This window comes from Alosa alosa, chromosome 3, assembly GCF_017589495.1.
Source record: "Alosa alosa isolate M-15738 ecotype Scorff River chromosome 3, AALO_Geno_1.1, whole genome shotgun sequence".
NCBI classification, from domain to species: domain Eukaryota; kingdom Metazoa; phylum Chordata; class Actinopteri; order Clupeiformes; family Clupeidae; genus Alosa; species Alosa alosa.
The window spans coordinates 4,970,349-4,989,325 of record NC_063191.1 but is presented as its reverse complement, the minus strand read 5'-3'; the positions used below and the strand labels follow the sequence as shown (position 1 = coordinate 4,989,325).

General features: G+C 40.4%; 1 protein-coding gene across 1 annotated transcript; it reads right to left on the bottom strand.

Moving 5' to 3' along the window:
* Window positions 1-5,825: 5,825 nt before the first annotated feature.
* On the bottom strand, window positions 5,826-17,155 carry LOC125291735 (transmembrane protein 179B-like). The gene is made up of 5 exons (XM_048238591.1): window positions 16,804-17,155; window positions 13,167-13,351; window positions 12,165-12,296; window positions 8,214-8,292; window positions 5,826-7,004 (listed from the first exon to the last, which is right to left on the bottom strand). Exons 1-5 carry the CDS (start codon window positions 16,909-16,911, stop codon window positions 6,870-6,872), a joined length of 639 nt encoding a protein of 212 aa, XP_048094548.1. The 5' UTR covers window positions 16,912-17,155; the 3' UTR covers window positions 5,826-6,869.
* Between the last annotated feature and the right edge of the window lie 1,822 nt (window positions 17,156-18,977).

Sequence of the window (18,977 nt, the reverse complement as noted above, 5' to 3'; positions counted from 1 at the left end):
CACACGATTGCGTGATTCCGTGAACCAGCACTGCCATCCCTGTAAGAAAGTAGATGTTAGTGTGATGTGTGGAACTGCTTCTCCATTGACAAACTGCATCCCCTCAACGGAAGAGGGGAGGCATGATGCACCTGCAGGGGTTAGCAAATTAAAGATTGGGAGGAGAATGTAAAGGAACTTGCACGCCCCCCTGGCGCTTATCACTTTGGGTGAGCATATCTGCCAAAAACAAAACAGCCAAGGCAAAATAGGAGAATGGAAATTAGAGTATACATTATTTGCAGAGGATCCTGCTAAAACGGCAATTCGAGTCAACAATCAATGTGACGGATGGCGTGACTAGATGGCTGAAATCACATGGACACGCAGAGACCCGTTGTGTTTAAAGAGAGTGCATGATGGGCGCAGCATTGGCCTGAAGGAGACTTGAATCTGCCAGTGATGATGGGCCGCTCCGTTTGACCTGCGAGAAGGAAGGAGTGGTTAGTCAGGTGACATGTAGTATCGTCATCGGTAAAACAACCAGCCAACGGCTACGTTGGTAGTCGTGATCAACGAACTTCCAGAATAGCAAACCACAACTAGCAAAATGCAAAATTGCCGACATAATCATGAACAGCCGGTAACCATTAACACCAATATATGGAGTGCTGAAGCGACCCACTGGTGGGCAGTGAGCAAAGTGAGGCCTGCCATAGAATTCCTAGGAACCCAATACACGATACGGAATCAGAAAATACATTCTCAAACATACAAAAGACGCTAGAAGGATATGTTACATACACAAATGACACAGCTCCTTAATTAAAAGCTCAACCAACACCATGTAGGCATGAGCCCATCACTGTGGCGTCAGCTAATATGGGTGAAAAGAAAACACCCATAATGCCTAGCTAATACCCATAATGCCTTGTGTGACATAGGCTACTGGCAATTGATGACCATGGGCCGGCGTGCCGTCATTTTGGTTCGAGCTTTGGTGTAAGACCCCCCAAAATTGAGAACCCAGATAGCTGAGAACGTCGGGGACGTCACGGCATACCTGGGACATGACAGATCAGCGGTAGCTGAGTAGTTTGATCAATGGCAACTAGCAGTCAACAGCCCGTGCTACATTGAGCAAGCTGAAGCGCAAACTCGCATACGAGACCGACTGAGGAGGACTTGAGCAGTGCATGCAGAGAATCACCCGAGGAAGGCCGTGTAGACTTCCCACCAGAAGGTATGGGACGCAATCCCAGATGATTAAACAAATGCAACGAATGAACTGGCTTCCCGCAGCCATGCACAAGGAGCGATACCTGAACCGAAGTTCCAGCAGACGAGTAGCCTATGCAGCCCAACGAGCCGCGAGGCAAATTAAGAGGCTACACAAAAAACAACTGGTTTGACGATGCTCAACCAAGGTAGACAACGAGATAACCACAGTAAGTGTAGAACATCAATTAAACAGGTCTTGGGTTGGGTTCAACGGCAACGTGGTACAGGCTAGCAATTAACAGCACAAATTGCAGGGATTATGAAATCAGCAGGAATTATTGTAAGGAGGCTTAAGTGAAAGTTAAACCGTGTCAGACGAGTCAGTTTGTTTGCTGCACGCCGAATATCGTTGGCAAGCGGGTTGCATGACTGTGGGTAGAGTGTAGCCCAGCTCGAGGAGCTTGGGAAGAGAGCGCAATAACCTTACCAACCAGATGCTGAAGCTTGAGAAATTGTTGCCGAAACGACACGGGCCTGCAACAGAGTTGCGCGAGGACGGCGACCCGGCAGTAGGTTACCGTGAAGTGAAGGCTGCAACAGCGTGAGTGTGACTGGCTTCGATATGCAGAGATTAGCGATGAAGCGACATGCAGTGGCCCTGACCGAAGGACGCACAGGTCTTAACAGCGCAGCGAACGAGCGCGGTTGGATTGTAACAAGGAACGCCACTGAGGGCAGAAGGGGCAAAGGTAAAAACGAAGGTCCGTGCGGAAGCCTGCGCTAGGACGTCAAGGTCGGCGTACTGAGAAGCAGAAGCAGCGTTAGGTGGAACGTATTTAAAGAGCCCACTGAATTCCTATAGGCTAGCGCTGATTGAATGAGTGAATGATCAGATTGCATGGCTTTCCCGAAAGTAGGCAAAGCTAAGATTGGCTCCGTGTAAGCATGGGAGGAGTAAAGCTAAAATGATAAGGTTGATTCCTTCTTTTTTGAATCAACCTTCCGCACCTCCCCTCAAATTATTTGGCGCCCCCCAAATATTCTGTTCTATTCCCATAGCTAGCTTTATCTGCTAATCCCCTGAGAAGTATTCAAATAAATCCTGCTATCTTCCAACACCATAGTTTGGTTAATATAAATAAAAAATAATATTATAAAATGTAACTCCAGTTTAAGCTTAACCATATTCCATCTGAAAGACTGAAGCAGTAGCTTCAGTAGCTTATCTAGATACTGAACCTACAGACAAAACCCTGTGAACATAGTACCCCCAGTACCCCCTGTAATTCGAACTATACCCCCCAATGAAGACCCAATACCCTCCAAAGAGACAGGAATATCAGTTTTGGGGGGATTAGATATTTTTCTGATATTGTGAAAAACTATCATTACAGTTGGCTACAATACAAGTCAACTCATATTTTCACTAGGAACATTTTAATGTAAAGCGATTTCAGACACCCCTATTATGGACCGTACCATTTTTAACCACCGTGGCGCTAGAAGCAACGATGATAGAGAACGAACGACTTCAACTTCTCAAGCAAGACGTCAACATTTAATGACAAAACGCTAGGTAGATTCCTCCAGTAGCCTAAATTCGGTTTGCTGCTGACGTGCATGTGTAAATGTAAGTTGCTAGCAGACGTCTAGCTTGTTGAAAATGTGCTATTTTACAGCCTTCACGTGTTTTGATCTTTCATAGCTCATGTCACGTCTTCATACATTTAATTACCGGTGGCTACTTACCTGCTACTTACCCACTGAAGAAAATGAACCAAATCAATATTTCATGAAATAGGCAATAGGCTTCATATTACTTTTACTATTAGAATGGTATTTCAGTGCACTTAACTTCTAAATGTTGAGAGCTGATCAAAACAGTTCTCTTTTGGATATGTAATAACAATGAGATATTCTGTAGCCTACTGATTATCAGTTTGTCGCATGTTTAGACCTTGTATGTGTGTTGCACAACACATGTTGCACTTGGCGATCACGATGGGGATTGATACCATATGGTAGTGGACCATGATGGCCATAGAAGAACTGAAGGAGCAGTACCCCCCAATTATGGTGGGGTAATTCGCACTCTGCCTGTGAAGTAAGGATACTGAGGACACACAAACACACATACAATAATGAACCAGCCCACATGTTGGCCATTACTTACCCACATGCACCTATCTCCAGCCACACCCCACACAGGTAATGCAGCTGTGCAGTAATATCAGCTCAGTGTTGCTCTGTTTGAGGATTTGTTATGGCAAACAGTGACATCTAGTGGACAATTCCTACATTTGCATAGCAGATGCTTTTATCCAAAGCGACTTATCGGTACGTCAATTATATTACAAGGGGCCCGTGGTCAACATGTTTACAGAGAGCTCGGAAACAGGGTATTCCTAAATAAATATTTACACCTGCCAAACCGACTAGATAGCAGGATTATGATATTTGGTATATTTTCATGTTATTAGTTAAACTTTGAGGAAAGGTGGAAGCCTTTCCATTTTAATGCAGATTATTTGACCTATCATGTAGCCTATACACCAATCCGCTGCGAACTCTATGGGCGCCGCCATCTTGCCTGCTGCCATTACTGCGTGCCTGCGGAGTGTGACGGTGTGACACTTGCGGTGCCTTCTAATTGCTTTTCAATGAAAGCATCCTGTCAGAGAATATCTGATAGGAGATCCTGCTCATGAAAAAATGTCAGGTGAAAGGGAACATTGGGTAGATGATGTCTGGCAGTGGCCAAAACGTACCGATGAAGGTAATTTATTGACAACATAATGTATTAAGACGTGTATTAATTAATGACAACAATAAAACCAAATACTGTCATTACTAGCTGTGTTGCTAATATGTTCACATGTTCTTACAGGTATTCAGGATTATTTTACTAATCGTATGTATTTCATTCACTTTTAACGCACATCTTGGTCCTCCACTCGACCAGGAACTCTGGGTAATCCAATCAATGTGCAACAAAGGTTTGTGAATGTCACAAACGGTTTAATTCTAGGTCTGTATATTCCTACTGTTGTTAAAACAGCCGACCACACAACACGCTTTTCCCGGCATCACTGAACATACGTACTAAATAAAATTAATGATTTATGTAATGTATGTGTCAAAGTTGAATGAAGAGTTGTTCATAAACAAGATTTTCAGTGTCTGAGTGAACACGAAAGTAGCAGGATATAACAGAAGATGCCATTACAACCCTGCTGACATTCCACCGGATATATATATGTGCTCGCTGAGAGCCACCTGCTTATTATTATTATCATTAATAATAATAATAATAATAATAATAATAATAATAATAATAATACATACATAAATAAATAAATAAATAAATAAATAAAGCCTCATTGATCATCACAAATGAATAGTTTTCAAAACAGCCATGCCTTGTTTTTCATGTGATATTCTGATTTACAGGACACCGTGTTAACTACACTGGATCCCCATGTTCTACTTCCTCTGGACATGGATCGTACTTTAGGTTTATTTATTATTCTATTCATCAAAGACTTTGACGGGCTGACACCCTTCTTCAGTGTGAAAAATTGCCATTAGTACTATAGGGTGGTGAGTGCGCTTCCTTATTTCTACTTATTCTATTCATCACCAATCTTTCTGAAGGAGTGGCCTGGGCAGTATGGGACAGTAGGTCAACCTGCTTAACTCATTCACCCCCAGTCAGTCACTGTAAAGCCTACAACCTGAAGCAGAAGTTTGATATGAAACATGTCTGTCCTTTGGCCACAGTTGGCCTATAGGTTGAAACACTGTCAAGTTGAAAACAACAGTGAAATAGTTTTCTTTTTTTTTTTAAGTAAAATAAGATGATTTGTTTACATGGTGTTGACTCATGAAACTTAGTTGAAATTGCATTACTTAAAGTTGCTCTAACCGATGTGTGTTTTAGGTTAAAACATATTTTGTCACTTACAGCAAACATCACCTCACCATCCGCTAGCTGCCTGTGTCCTGATCACTGTAAAAAATGCGATCTCTGTGGACAACCCAGGCTCCAAAAACGGCAACAAAAACAACCTGGACAAACCTAGCCCATAAAAACATAACTGTTGCAGCAAATCACCGACAAGATGCGCGTTTAGAAGTTTCAATTGCACGGGAGGGAGGGGGAGGAAGTAGCGAGCTAGCTCTGTTTTGTTTGAACGTCAACAGAAGTGACGTTACCCAGCATCGCTTAGAGCACCTTTAAAGGGGAAATCTAGTGAGTTTTCACAAAGTTCTCAGTTTCTCAAGGTCCCTGTACTGTACTGAGTACTGTCGGTACGAAACAAAATGAAAACAATCACTTTTACCAAAACGGAGATCTATGCTGGAAAACTCGCCGGATTTTTCCTTTAAGTAATGTAACTTGAAGTAAGTTAAGGAAAGACTTGATGATTATTGATTATTCATCCAGCAAAGTTTGGGATTCTCACAGATGCAGATAATTAAATATTTAAGCGAATAATTTAACTGAGTCAACTGAAATTTACAAGTTTGCAAAATAAAAAACATAAAATAAATTAAAAAAACGGCAGGAACAGACATCATATCATACAGTACTTTATTCAGTACCATAGGTATGTTGTAAAGCACATAAGTCAAAAGTTCATTGCATCACAAAAGTTTAAAGATGTTTTCCTCAACGATTATTCTAAAAGATCATTCAAAGTCATAAGTCAAAGTCAGAGGTGAATTTTACAAAAATCTATTTAATGAGACTCACTTTGCAGCTGTGTTGTTCACCAATGGGTGAAGATTATGACACTGACCATTTCCTTTAAGATATTTGCACACAATGTGCATGTTGTGAAAATAAACCACATTGTAATCCATGCACTAAAATATCAGTTTATCAGTTATTCATATCAGTTTTATTTCTGAAGTGAAAGAGTTGGAAGTGTTGATGTTAACATGTGCAACATGCGATGGGAGTTTTTTTTATTGTGTGTTGTATACTGTTATGTAAACAAAAACAAAAACAAATGGTCTGACCGAATTCTTAGCTTGCCCTCACACACACACTGAAAATGCACAATAAAGAAACGGAATTCTTAGCTTGCGCTCACACACAGGGATACACTGAAAATGCACAATAAAGAAACGGAATTCTTAGCTTGCGCTCACACACAGGGATACACTGAAAATGCACAATAAAGAAACTGTAAAAACTCAAAAGAAGACCTAGACTCCGGTGGGTGCGCTCAGGGAAGCACATAGCATACAGTACAGCACAGAAGAGAAGCCGTTAGATGTTATATGTTCGTTGTGCTGTACATCTTAAAATACCATCTCCTATCTCATTAAAACCCTGGACTGCACTCACTAATACAACGTCAAATATTTGACAGGTCTTCGAAAGTGCAGATTGATAGTGCGTTTTCTGTCTTCTCAGAGGATAAAGGTGATGCAATATAGGCATGTGTAATGTGCATGTATGGCTAACAATGTAAAAGACTTACTCATCATTGCAAAAAGCTGTATTTACAACACAACAAAGCACAACTTGACATGTATCATGACAAATGTATCATGATCAATTATTAATTAATCACAATAACAACTCAGGTAAAATAATAATAACAATAATTTGGTCTAAAATACGCTGGTGTTTTTTAGTGAACCTCCCAACTACAGCTTCACCTCCTGCGTCCCCTGCCTCCCCGATGGCAACGCGTCGCCCGGCCCCCTCCCCCGGATGTCCCTGGACTGCACTGGGCAATTGCCAGGCCTCCGACGAACAGCAAGCAGAAGAAATTCACCCACACCGATATCTAAAGTAAAGAGAGGATTGAAGAGAGAGAGAGCTCAAATTATACTACATAGTCATTCCATATGAAGTCAACAGATGCCTCCAGCCTGACCATCATGGAATTGGTTCCTACTTTATATCAATAATGTTACTATACCCAACAACTACTTTGCAAAACGTTAAGCTTGTATCTAGTCTGAGATATAGAGGCTTATAAAACAGGGCCATGAGTCTGATAAAATGGAGTTTTTAAGATGACTAAGTTCCTTAGGTAATTACTTGGGAAGTGAGCATGCTAACAAGGGAGCTAAAAGCCATGGGAGCCAGTGCCTCTTACAAGCTTGTCTCTGAAGGTGTGGGGAGGGAGGTTTTTCTAATGTACATGCTGTGCAGCTACGTATTAGCTGGTTACCATTACACAAACCCACTATTGACATTTATCAAATCTAAATTAACAGTACACATTAAGACATAACAATGTCATAACAATACACTATGACATAATGGACATAGTCAGAAAGAAAGGCCGACAGGAGGCCTGAAGGCAACACAAAGGCATGAAGGCTGAAATGAGGAAGTGAATATATAGGAAACATAAAAATAAGGAAACATACTGACATACATACATTCCTGAAAATAAGGAAACATACATACATTCCTGAAAATAAGGAAACATACTGTGATGAATGAATGAAAAACATCCAAACAGGAACAGTGACTGGATGAAAAGTGGAATGGCAAAAAGAGATCAACGACAGGCTGGATATGAATACATGCATGCAATACAGAAGAAGAGCAATAGACAGAAGAACTAAAGTGTGCCATAGTCTAACATCAAGCATAACGGCCCTGCTTCATCAGGCCACTGAAGGGGCAAGAGACATAGAGCTGTACTGTGCGGTACCTCAGTAGGGCTACTCCATTATGGCAAAAATTATTATCACAATTATTTTGTTCAATATTAAGAGCACGATTATTAAACACAATTACTCAGTGATTTTGGAACTTACAGGGAATTTGGAGGAGTACATTTCTGAATTTTAAATATAATCCAACAGAAAACAAATACATACAAAAAGATAATGCACCCGACAACTCGAGACAAAAGGAAAGCATTGTTATGAAACTGAATATAGCTAAATAGTCATTATATTTTGATGATGTTTTTTATATATATATGTAATCGTTTGAAGTCATAATCACAATTAATCGATTAATTGCATAGCCCTACCTCAGCACTGTGAAGAAGGGTGTAGAATCTGCTGCCACTCTTCGATATGTCCCACTGGACATTCTGGGCGTCATCACACCTGCAAATACACAAAGTCCCTCATAGCCGTGGATTCAGATCTTGCATTTATTTTTTTACTATTGAATTAGGGCTGCACAATTAATCGAATTTTAATCACAATCACAATTTTGGCTTCCCACAGTCAAATTTGCGTGATCGAGTGATATTACAAATGCGTGCTCTACCCATAGAACCAACCTGGCAACCCATAGAACGCTCCGCTACAAAACAAATCAAGCGCTCCTTAAACCTGTCTGACCATGTGCCTGCATGCAGCCTACCAATGACAGCTGTTCCCTGCACTGCTCAGCCTGATGCACTGCTCACAGTTTGGATGCACTGTGGACTAGTAGCATTATTTTAACTATTAGTAGGCTAGTTAGACTATACAAAAACAACAACGATCAAAAATCAAATGTGTGGCACAGCAGAAGGCCAAGAGCTTGTCCCTCGAAACGGATCATCCGTTGTTCGAAAATATTTCGGATTTCAGGCAAGTGAAGTTAACCAAAAATATAAGCAAAGAAGGGCTCTCAACTCATACCGTGAAACACATCACATGACGTAAACCACACATAGGCTACCTTTTAACTTTTACTTTTAGTCCTTGTTTGCTTCCTCCGATATAGCCTTTAATAAGAGTTGAGCTAACGACGGGATCCGTGAATTTTATTAATGTATTTTATAAGCTACATGTGCAACTTACAATGCATATGCGTTTCAAAACACAGCCTACTCAAAACGAGTGAACAATAATGAAAATGTAGCCTACACGTCAGTGTTTTACATATCAACAAATGACTAAACCAGGGGTGTCCAAACTGTGGCCCGCCACGCACTTTAATCCGGCCCGCCGAGCATTTATCAGTTTATCATAAGCTGCTCGCTCACTATTTTATTCCAGCGATAGACGACGTTAGGCTACTGCAAACTGCTTTACACTCTTTTTAGAGAACGTTTACAATGTCAATGTCAAAACAGCTTGTTATATCGAGATACATAGTATCTCCATTGCTTCAGATCTAACTAGTTATGCTACTCCATTTAATTGAGAACGCATTTGAGCATGCACGAGATGGAGAGAGCACGATGGCAACACTACTGACCATTACTGACCATTTATAAACGGTGAGGGCACAGCCATAGGCACAGCACTAGCCATAGGCTATTTTTGAGTGAAGCTGGCAAAGAGTCTTAAAGTGACCATTTGTAAGTGCACCATTTATAAGTGAATTGACCAGTATCAAATTAACAGTATTTCTTAAGAAATCAATTTTCTACAACAAAATTACTTTTGTCATTTAAATAATACAAAACGTTATTATTATTATTATTTGTGTGTGGCCCGCCGGCCTATGTGGCTCTTGAGTCAAAAAGTTTGGACACTCCTGGACTAAACAAGAAGCAGAGCTTAAGTGGCTAATGGGGAGCGTTGGGAGGATTCCCGGTGGGCCATTAAGGATTCCCCAAATATTAACAAAGTATAGCACGCACAAAAAATTGTTTGGAAATTGTTTGGAAGTTTGGAAGTCGCAGTCAAGTCTATATTTGCAGTAATTTAGGGGAGTAAATGTCCAATATGTTTAGGGAAAAAATATTTTTGTCACTAAAATTAATTAATAATCGTGATAAATAATCATGATCTCAATATTGATCAAAATAATCATGATCATCATTTTGGCCATAATCGTGCAGCCCTATATTGAATTGAGATTGAGCATGTCAATTTTTGTATATTTTGGTTGGAAAAGCAAGTAGAGGTGCTGGCCAGGAAGTTATGCCCCCATTACCACCAGTCCCGTGTTTCCGTCCTCTTACGTGTATGTGTCACTTACTATTATTACACGGCTCTTCATAATGCTGCAGAATGCTCCATTCACTTGAATGGGCCTTCCCAACGTTCGGTGGTCTGCTAATTCTCAATAACAGACCGTTGCTAAGTATAACAGACCGCTGTCAAGGAAAATGGGCTTTGTGCTTCTATTTCACGTCTTTCATATCACTACGCAAGGACTGGAACTTCATTCAAAAGTGAAAGCAGACGGTTGATCAGCTGTGTTCTAAAGAATGTTTTATTCAAGTTCAGTGTGTGCTGTTGTCGAACTATTTGTTTCTCACCAAAAGCCACGATGAAACGGTAACAAATAGGCTATAGCCTAGGCTATGTAGGCTAAAGAGTCACATTGTGGGGAGTTTATCCGCTGCGCGTCGGGGTCCGGTTCGCCCTGTCGGGACTTATTTTCCCAATTCCCGGCGTTTTATACATTATCCCTTACTTAATTTCTATACAAATTGAAACAGCGGATTTCTAAAGAAACGCAAGCACCCACACCAAAAGTGTATCTAAATTAGCTATGTACCAAAAATTACATTTTACCGTGACTCAAAGAGCTGTAAACAGTCTTGTAAGGCTGCATGTACAAATCCGCTTGGAGCTCCAGTGGAATTTTAAAGTAGCGACGAGAATTCTCAGTCTAACCATTCATGTGCCGTTGAAAGGGTGGAACTAGACGACCCGCCAGGCCAGCACTAACCTCGGTAAACAAAATCGGATATTTCAGGCAGCAAAAACACGGGTAAGAACCAAACCAGATTTTGTTCAAATCTACACACCTATGGCTACTGAAAAATGTAAGGTTCATTTATCAAACGTTATTTTGAAGTATTGAAAAACATTGTTGTTTTCGAATTGTCGAACGAAATGGGTGATAATTAGAGGTGTTACAATATATTTATTAAGGACCAACGTGTTGGCACATAGCCTTTATCAAGGTTCAATGTCTTTAAAGGTTGTATCAGCGATTGCAGGCCCAAAAAGGCCCAACCATAAATGATCACATTCATCACAACAACAATTCCATAAGCAGGCCGTCAAAATGTGTCTCTGTAGGCAGCCTAGGCCCTGAGATGTGCACACAAAAACATTTGCTACCAACAAGCGTTGCCAACTAGCCTAGAAATCTAGACGCACCCTAGCGGCAGCAAATTACATTTGCTTCCAGGGCTAGTCTAGCAACTCTCCGTTGGCTTGTGAGCTCGAAAAATTAAACTTCTATCAGGCCAATCAAATGGTGTATAGAGTCGTTAGGCGGGCTTAACATAATGATTGATGGCAGAGTTGCAACGGTTTGGCTTGAATTCCCTGGTACTTGAAAACAAAGAAGATGGATGTTGCTGTTGGCCAACAGTGTGACACGAGTTAAGCTTGTTTTAAGATGGCAAAAGTTTGAACCAGCCAACTACTGGGCAGCCGTGGCCCACTGGTTAGCACTCTGGACTTGTTAACCGGAGGGTTGCCGGTTCGAGCCCCGACCAGTGGGCCACAGCTGAAGTGCCCTTGAGCAAGGCACCTAACCCCTCACTGCTCCCCGAGCGCCGCCGTTGTAGCAGGCAGCTCACTGCGCCGGGATTAGTGTGTGCTTCACCTCACTGTGTGTACACTGTGTGCTGTTTGTGTTTCACTAATTCACCGATTGGGTTAAATGCAGAGACCAAATTTCCCTCACGGGATCAAAAAAGTATATATACTATACTTATACTAGCTCCGCTGGTGGGAAAACGCATGGGACTCAGCGCTGTCCTATTGCCTGCAGAGGGAATTTGAAACCGATTATCCCGCCCCTTGGACTGAGCACTGCGAACGGTGAGTGCCCAGACCCTACATTTTAATGTGGGTCTGGCTCGTCAGGCTAGTTGCCAACCACTCAAAGGCAAAATCAATAACCGACGAGATGCGTGTACAGGAGAGTTTCAATTGCACGGGAGGGAGGGGGAGGGAGTAGCGAGCTAGCTCTCTGTTTTGTTTGAATGTCAACAACAGTGAAGTTACCCCACAATCGCTGATACAACCTTTAATGCTCCGAAATCAATCAGAGAGAATCTGGAGTTCACCTGTTAAACTGGGGTAGTGGAAGAGACTCGCATAACTTGTCTCTTCCTATCTTCAGGAGGCAGCCGCTGATGATCAAGAGGAACATGAGGAGTCCACTCATCCCCAGGGTGATGTTCACACACAGGCGCCCTCTAAACACAAACAGATATAGAAATATCAAAATTACATCCTATGATTTCTGTACCAACCAATAGCATTTATGGACTATGGACTATTGCAACTTTGGCGACTACTATATCATTCAAGTAACAAGACATCATACTTTTCTATGCACCTTGTAAAAATACTACATAAAAATGCTATACTGCTTACAAATCACAGTTAAAGATTCACAATGACTGTGACTTTCATTGCTCCAATTGTGAAAAAAAAACACCTGAATATGGTTAACTATAATTGGTGTCATTTTAATCTATTTTCTTCTAACCATAAGCAGACATCAAAAGGGTCCTTTATCAGCTCTGAGAGCAGAGTTTGCAGATCTCAGTCATACTCGAGAACTTGTACTGTACATAATGTATCCCCATATACATGGCACTGTACATAATGTATCCCCATATACATGGCACTGTACATCATTTAGATTATTACCTTGTATATATTCTTATTGTTATCATTATTGCTTTGATCTGGGATCTACTTATCATTATTATTTTATTTTTTATTATTGTATTATTATTATTTTATTTACTATTATTTTACTATTAATTAATATTATTTTATTTTTACAACACTTTGATCAACTGTTATTGTTTTTTAAATGTGCTATACAAATAAATTGACATTGACATTGATATATGTCAGTGTATCCCCACATATGACACATACTGTAATGTATCCACACATATGACACTGTACAAAATGTATTCCCACATGACACATAATGTATTCCCATATGACACATACTGTATCCCCACATATGACACATAATGTATCCCCATATGACACATAATGTATCCCCACATGACACATACTGTATCCCCATATGACAGCATGCTTACCCACTGCCCTGTCCACATACACAGCTGTAGCAAATGAGTGAGAAACAGAACACCGTGACACACACAGGGATGGCCATCGCAAAGTTGCAGACAGACGGGTCGCCAGAGGAGGTCACACTAATCGTGGCGGTGGAGTTATCGTACTGGAGTGTTCCGTACAGCAAGCACTTCCCCTCGTTCTGGGCCTGCAGACAAAGAGAGGGGGCTGACATGTCATTGCATTCACTGTCTACTTGTGGGCAGCCCATACCAAGAATGATACTATAATTGATAAAAGAATGATACTATACTTAATGATAATGGCAAAAACAATATAAATGCAACTGATGTGAATGACAGCATCCACACATGCTGTAAACTATACCAATAACGACATAACAAATGAAATAATTGGGGATCACTTTCAGTGTGATTTTGAGAATGATAAAAAGCTGACAGCCAATCAGAATCTTATTTTAGCCATTACATTCTTCAACATGAGGAGAGAATTATTTCCTAATCATTGGTCAGTGTGGATGCTTTGATTGTTATAGTTAAAGTTATCTCTTTATAGTTATCGATCCTAGTGTGAACGGTCCTTTAGGCAAGCCTTTTATGCAGACTTCCAGAACATCATTGACAGTAAATTTGGCTTATCACTATGGAATCAGAACAATGCCATAAAGTGCACAAAATATTTCTGCAGGTACGCATTTTTTTTGCACACAGACAAATTAATTCCACAGTTACAAAACGGTTCTACACTTGTGCAAATCATATTCTCGAAGACAAAACTCTATTACACATGTGAATATCTTTTCACGGGCACACAATCTTTATGGCGTTGTTCTGACTCCATATATCACTTGCTGCCAGTTCTTCACATGGGTTTTTTAATGTTGCTTATACTCAGAGACCAGTAGCATTTTGGATATGATACGTAGTATTGCACAAGATAGTAGTTCCAACTCACAATGAATGCTTCCAAATAGATAGATAGATAGATAGATAGATAGATAGATACTTTATTGATTCCCAAGGGGAAATTCAATAAATGCTTCCAAATACTGTGGCTCATCTTATTCAGTATGTTTTATCCCAAGACTTGGCAAGTTATCCTCTATCAACATTAACACTGCAATAGTAATTGCAACAACTGAATGGCTACTCTCATTACATAGGCCTACATCAACCTGTTTCACACAATGTTTTTTTTCAGAGCAGGGAAGTGAATGAACAGCGCTTTGGTTCCCTTGTGCAGGGAAGAGGACATAGTGAATGAACAGCACTATGGTTCCCTTGAATGTGCATACAGTTGGAAACAACCATGATCCCCATCAGTGTTAGAAGGGCAAATCTACTATATGCGAACTACAGTACTGTATGCTAAAGTAAAGAGACCGAACAACATCAGAAATCAGTCATACACTCCAAAACTTCAGATTTATTAGCATTCAAATTATTATGACCGCTGCGCAGCGAAGCAGCGGTCATATAGGTTTAGTCAGATTTTTTTTTTTCGCATGTCCAAATTTCCGTCAAGGATTCCCGGGACACTGTAAGACCGGGGTACACAAAACTTGGTGGGCATGTAACCCCACATGGATAGCATGGAACCATCGTTTTTTTCGTTTTGATCTGTAGCCCCCCCGCTGGACTGGACCCCCCGAAAGGAGGGTAGGGCAGACACAGTTTTCTGTGAATATCTCGAGAACCGTAGGGTTTAGGAGGACCATTTTTTTTTGTATGTTGATCTCAAGGGGCCAAGTCAACCCATTCCATAACCACTCATTTCATGTATAAGCCACCTAGTTAAACACAAAAAAAAGTAAAAATGAGGTGTTGTAATCGCAGGTATCTGTGACCTAACATAGTCAAAACTGCACGAAATTGGAAGTGTAGGATCATTATGTCACCCTCTGAATGCACGCCAAGTTTCGTGGAATTCCGCTCATGGGGGGGCACACAATAAATGAATTTATGTTACTATACACCAACTGGCCTGTAGGTGGCCGGAGACAGTTTTCTGTGAATATCTCGAGAACCGTAGGGCCTAGGAGGTCCACCTTTTTTGTGTATGTTGGTCTTAAGAGGGCATGTCAACCCATCCCATTACCACTTATTTCATGTATAGCGCCACCTAGTTAAAAATTAAAAAGCAAAGAATTAGGTGTTTTCATCACAATATCTCTGGCTGACATGGTCAAAACTGCACGAAATTGAAAGTGTAGGATCATTATGACATCCTCCGAATGCATGCCAAGTTTCGTGAACTTCCGTTCATGGGGGGCCTTACAATAAAATAACTTACGTGTACATTTAGTGACCGTACACCAACAAGGATTCCCGGGACACTGAAAGACCGGGGTACACGAAACTTTGTGGGCATATAACCCCACATGGATAGCATGGAACCATCGTTTTGATCTGTAGCCCCCCCGCTGGACTGGACCCCCCGAAAGGAGGGTAGGGCAGACACAGTTTTCTGTGAATATCTTGAGAACCATAGGGCCAATTTTTTCCATATGTTTGCTTCCAGGGGTCATCTTAACTCGTTCCATGTGCACACATGTGCATAAACAGATACACACGCACACACATACATTCACAGTAATCATACTTATGACACATACTCACACAGTAGACATATGTACGCATGCATGCACATGCACAAACACAGGCACATACGCAGGCACACACACAAGCACGCACACATACACATACACACACACACACACACACACATAAACATAAACATGTACATGCACACATGCACACAAGAATTTCTCAAAATTATGAACAGGCAAGATGGGGGTGGGGTTGTATAAAATTAATTTTACGTGTGAAATCTATGAACTAATCATGTTTTGGTACTTGTTGTCTAGCAGATACCAGTGAGAATTGAGTGTGGATAATGCAATTTAGTGAGACAGTTAGAATCATATAGGCCTTTCAGCGTGATTTATTTTTGTGGAAAAAATGTCCTGGACTGGGCGGCGGTCATATTTTGTACCGCTCTGCGGTACATCTAGTTTAGTAGTAGCCTAGTAGTTGTTGTTATCATTTACGGTTTCGGTTTATGATTGTTTATCATTGTCATGCCCATTAGTCGCACTGCAAGGCTTTGTGTTTTGAGGAGAGACCTGGAGAGGAGAGCGGACCAGATGAGATGGATTAAGAGAAGAGAATAGGAGTGGAGAGATTTTTTTTTTTTTCAAATTATTTAAAATATTTAGTCTAGTATAATATCAAAATTTGGTGAGAAATGTGTTGAAATTGTGTTTTTGTTGTCCCCCAGACACCGCCACAGATTTAGTCCCAGATCCCGCCCCAGACCCCACACACACACACACACACACACACACACACACACACTTTGATAAACGAAATTTAGGGATAACCCCACGGCTGATGTTGACCTGTCTGTCTTTGCTTAGAAACGAAAACGAAAGTTAAAAAGCATGCCTGTAAAAACCTCTGGTTTTAATTTTGTCTCCATAATCTGATGTAGGCCCATCTATCTACCCTAGCCTACAAAAAGTTTAATGAAGTGGCAAGTCGCAGGCTAAAACAAGTTCAGATCAGATACAAACTAGCACAGTCTACTGTACCTCCACACAAACCTTAAGCAAACTTAAGCATAATGATGTCCACCTACCTGCACAATTGTGACTAAAACGGCTGTAACAATCCCGCAAATGAAAGAAGCAGTGTACAGCACGACCTGCAGAACTAGTAACGGATCCATGTCCAAAGTGTGTATCATGTGTGCACGCACACCCACGGCAGTCGGCACAAGCAGAGAGCGAAAAAACGAGGCTTCTAAAAACGCAAGCGCGAAAGTTAAAATATAGTTCAACTTGTTTCAACAGTAAGTCATTGCTTAGCTAAGTCAACGATTTAGCTTAATATAACTTAACAAAAGCAACAACATGGAGGCTACACAAACAAAACCAATTTCTTCCTTGCATGTTTTAACATCCATCCACTACTTCGGAGACGATGCTGAAAGTTCTCCACGTTCGCCTCAGGTTTTCCTTAAGTTTCGATTCCACCTTACAAAAATGCACGTTTCGGCCATTGGGTGGCAGTGTTTATCGCAACATCGAGCAACTATGCCAAGTACAGCGCTGTCAACAGTGTGATCGCTTGCTTTTTTCGAGCTACTTTCAAGTTTGCTGTCGTTGCGTCAGTTCGAAAACACAGCGCGCACCCATTTATAGCGTAGCCTACCTACATCAACATTTTTCTTTCCAGTTTTTCTGTTTTTTGTGTATATTCCCTGTGTTTAGAGGAATGTTGTGCAGATAAAGCTTTATTTTATTTTAGCTGACGTAGCTGAATATGTTTGCCCGGGATGACTTAGAAATGGAATATTATGTTCATATAATGCACCTTGAAGGGATACGCCACCAATTGGGGAGCTATTTTCATTTTCCATCTCCCCTCGAGTTAAACAATTGAGTTTTTACCTTTCTCCAGTTCATCCAGCCGTTCTCTAAGTCTGGCGATACCAATTTTAGCTCCAGCCTATCATAGCCTACGGTAGATCATTGAATCTGATTAGACCATTAGTAGCCTATCACGTATATACGCCTATATAGCATCATGCTTAAAAGATTTCTGGTAATTTTCCTATTTAAAGCTTGTGTCTTCTCAAGTTAGAAAGTGTAGTTAATGGAAAATGACACGTTGCGTTTTTCTGATTTGACATGGAACTAGGCCTACTCTACAGCAGAGAATACAGAGAGGGCCACAAATACAGAGAGGGCCACAAATATTTTCTTGTCGCTGTCAGAGGGCCAGATGCATGTCCACCATACCACTGGGATATCAGGAATCAGGATCTTATATGGCCTACAGTATGCCTGTAATATATATACTTATATATAGGATCTTATACTGTAAAGCCTGCAGTATGCCTGTAAGGTTTATTAAACCAATGTGCATTGATTTAATATGTTCTATACTCAAATGCATTTTAATATTGCTTCTATTCATCAATGAACTTGAAATAAACTAAAAAATATTACATTCACAATAAACCTTCTTTCCATTGTAATGGGTCGTGACTCTTGTAAAAGGCTTTGTTAGTGTATCTTTACCAGGGTTCCCACTCTAAGTACTCTAAGTACTCTAAGTAATTCCATGACTTTTCGAGATGACTAATCGAGATATTAAAAAATGGCCATTGAAAAAAACAGGTAGGGCTAACCATTCAAGCAATGGAAAAAGCTAATAACTCAATAAACATCAATGCTGTGTGTAAATATATTTGTATTGATGTATTTTGGCAAGTGAATTTTATATTCTATTGCTATAAGTCAATTATATTATTCTATTGCTTTGAATCCAAAGCCACTTTGGATAAACGTGTCTGCCCAAATTAATAAATGATGAAATAAATGTAAATTAACACTGCAATGTCTATGAACAACGGGACTTGATATTTCTGACCAAAAAACACTGTTTTCTAGACACCGGTGTTACACTGTTGTGTTTTGAGCCAAAGTTGTGTCGTACGTGGTTTAGCAACGACTAAAGTCCTGGGTAGGGCAATGGAGTTTATATATACAGTACATCTGAGATACAGAACGGAGATACATCCATATCATGTAGCCCTAGATATCAATAAACAAGGGAAATATATTTGGGTGATAGAAGAAGTGTGTATATTGTTTTGTTTATTATTATTATTATTATTATTATTATTATTATTATCATTATTATTATTATTATTATTATTATTATTATTATTATTATTATTATATCTGATTACTATACAGTGGCACTTTGTGGTTTAGACATGTTAACATATAGACTTAGTGACAA

Excerpts from the sequence above, each read along its gene's own strand:
- LOC125291735 (XM_048238591.1), bottom strand. The coding sequence starts at position 16,911 with ATGATACACACTTTGGACATGGATCCGTTACTAGTTCTGCAGGTCGTG. Across the intron at positions 13,352-16,803 it reads TTTTAGTCACAATTGTGCAG|GCCCAGAACGAGGGGAAGTG; the intron begins GTAGGTGGACAT and ends CTTTGTCTGCAG. Across the intron at positions 7,005-8,213 it reads CCCTTCTTCACAGTGCTGAG|ATATCGGTGTGGGTGAATTT; the intron begins GTAGGGCTATGC and ends TCTTTACTTTAG.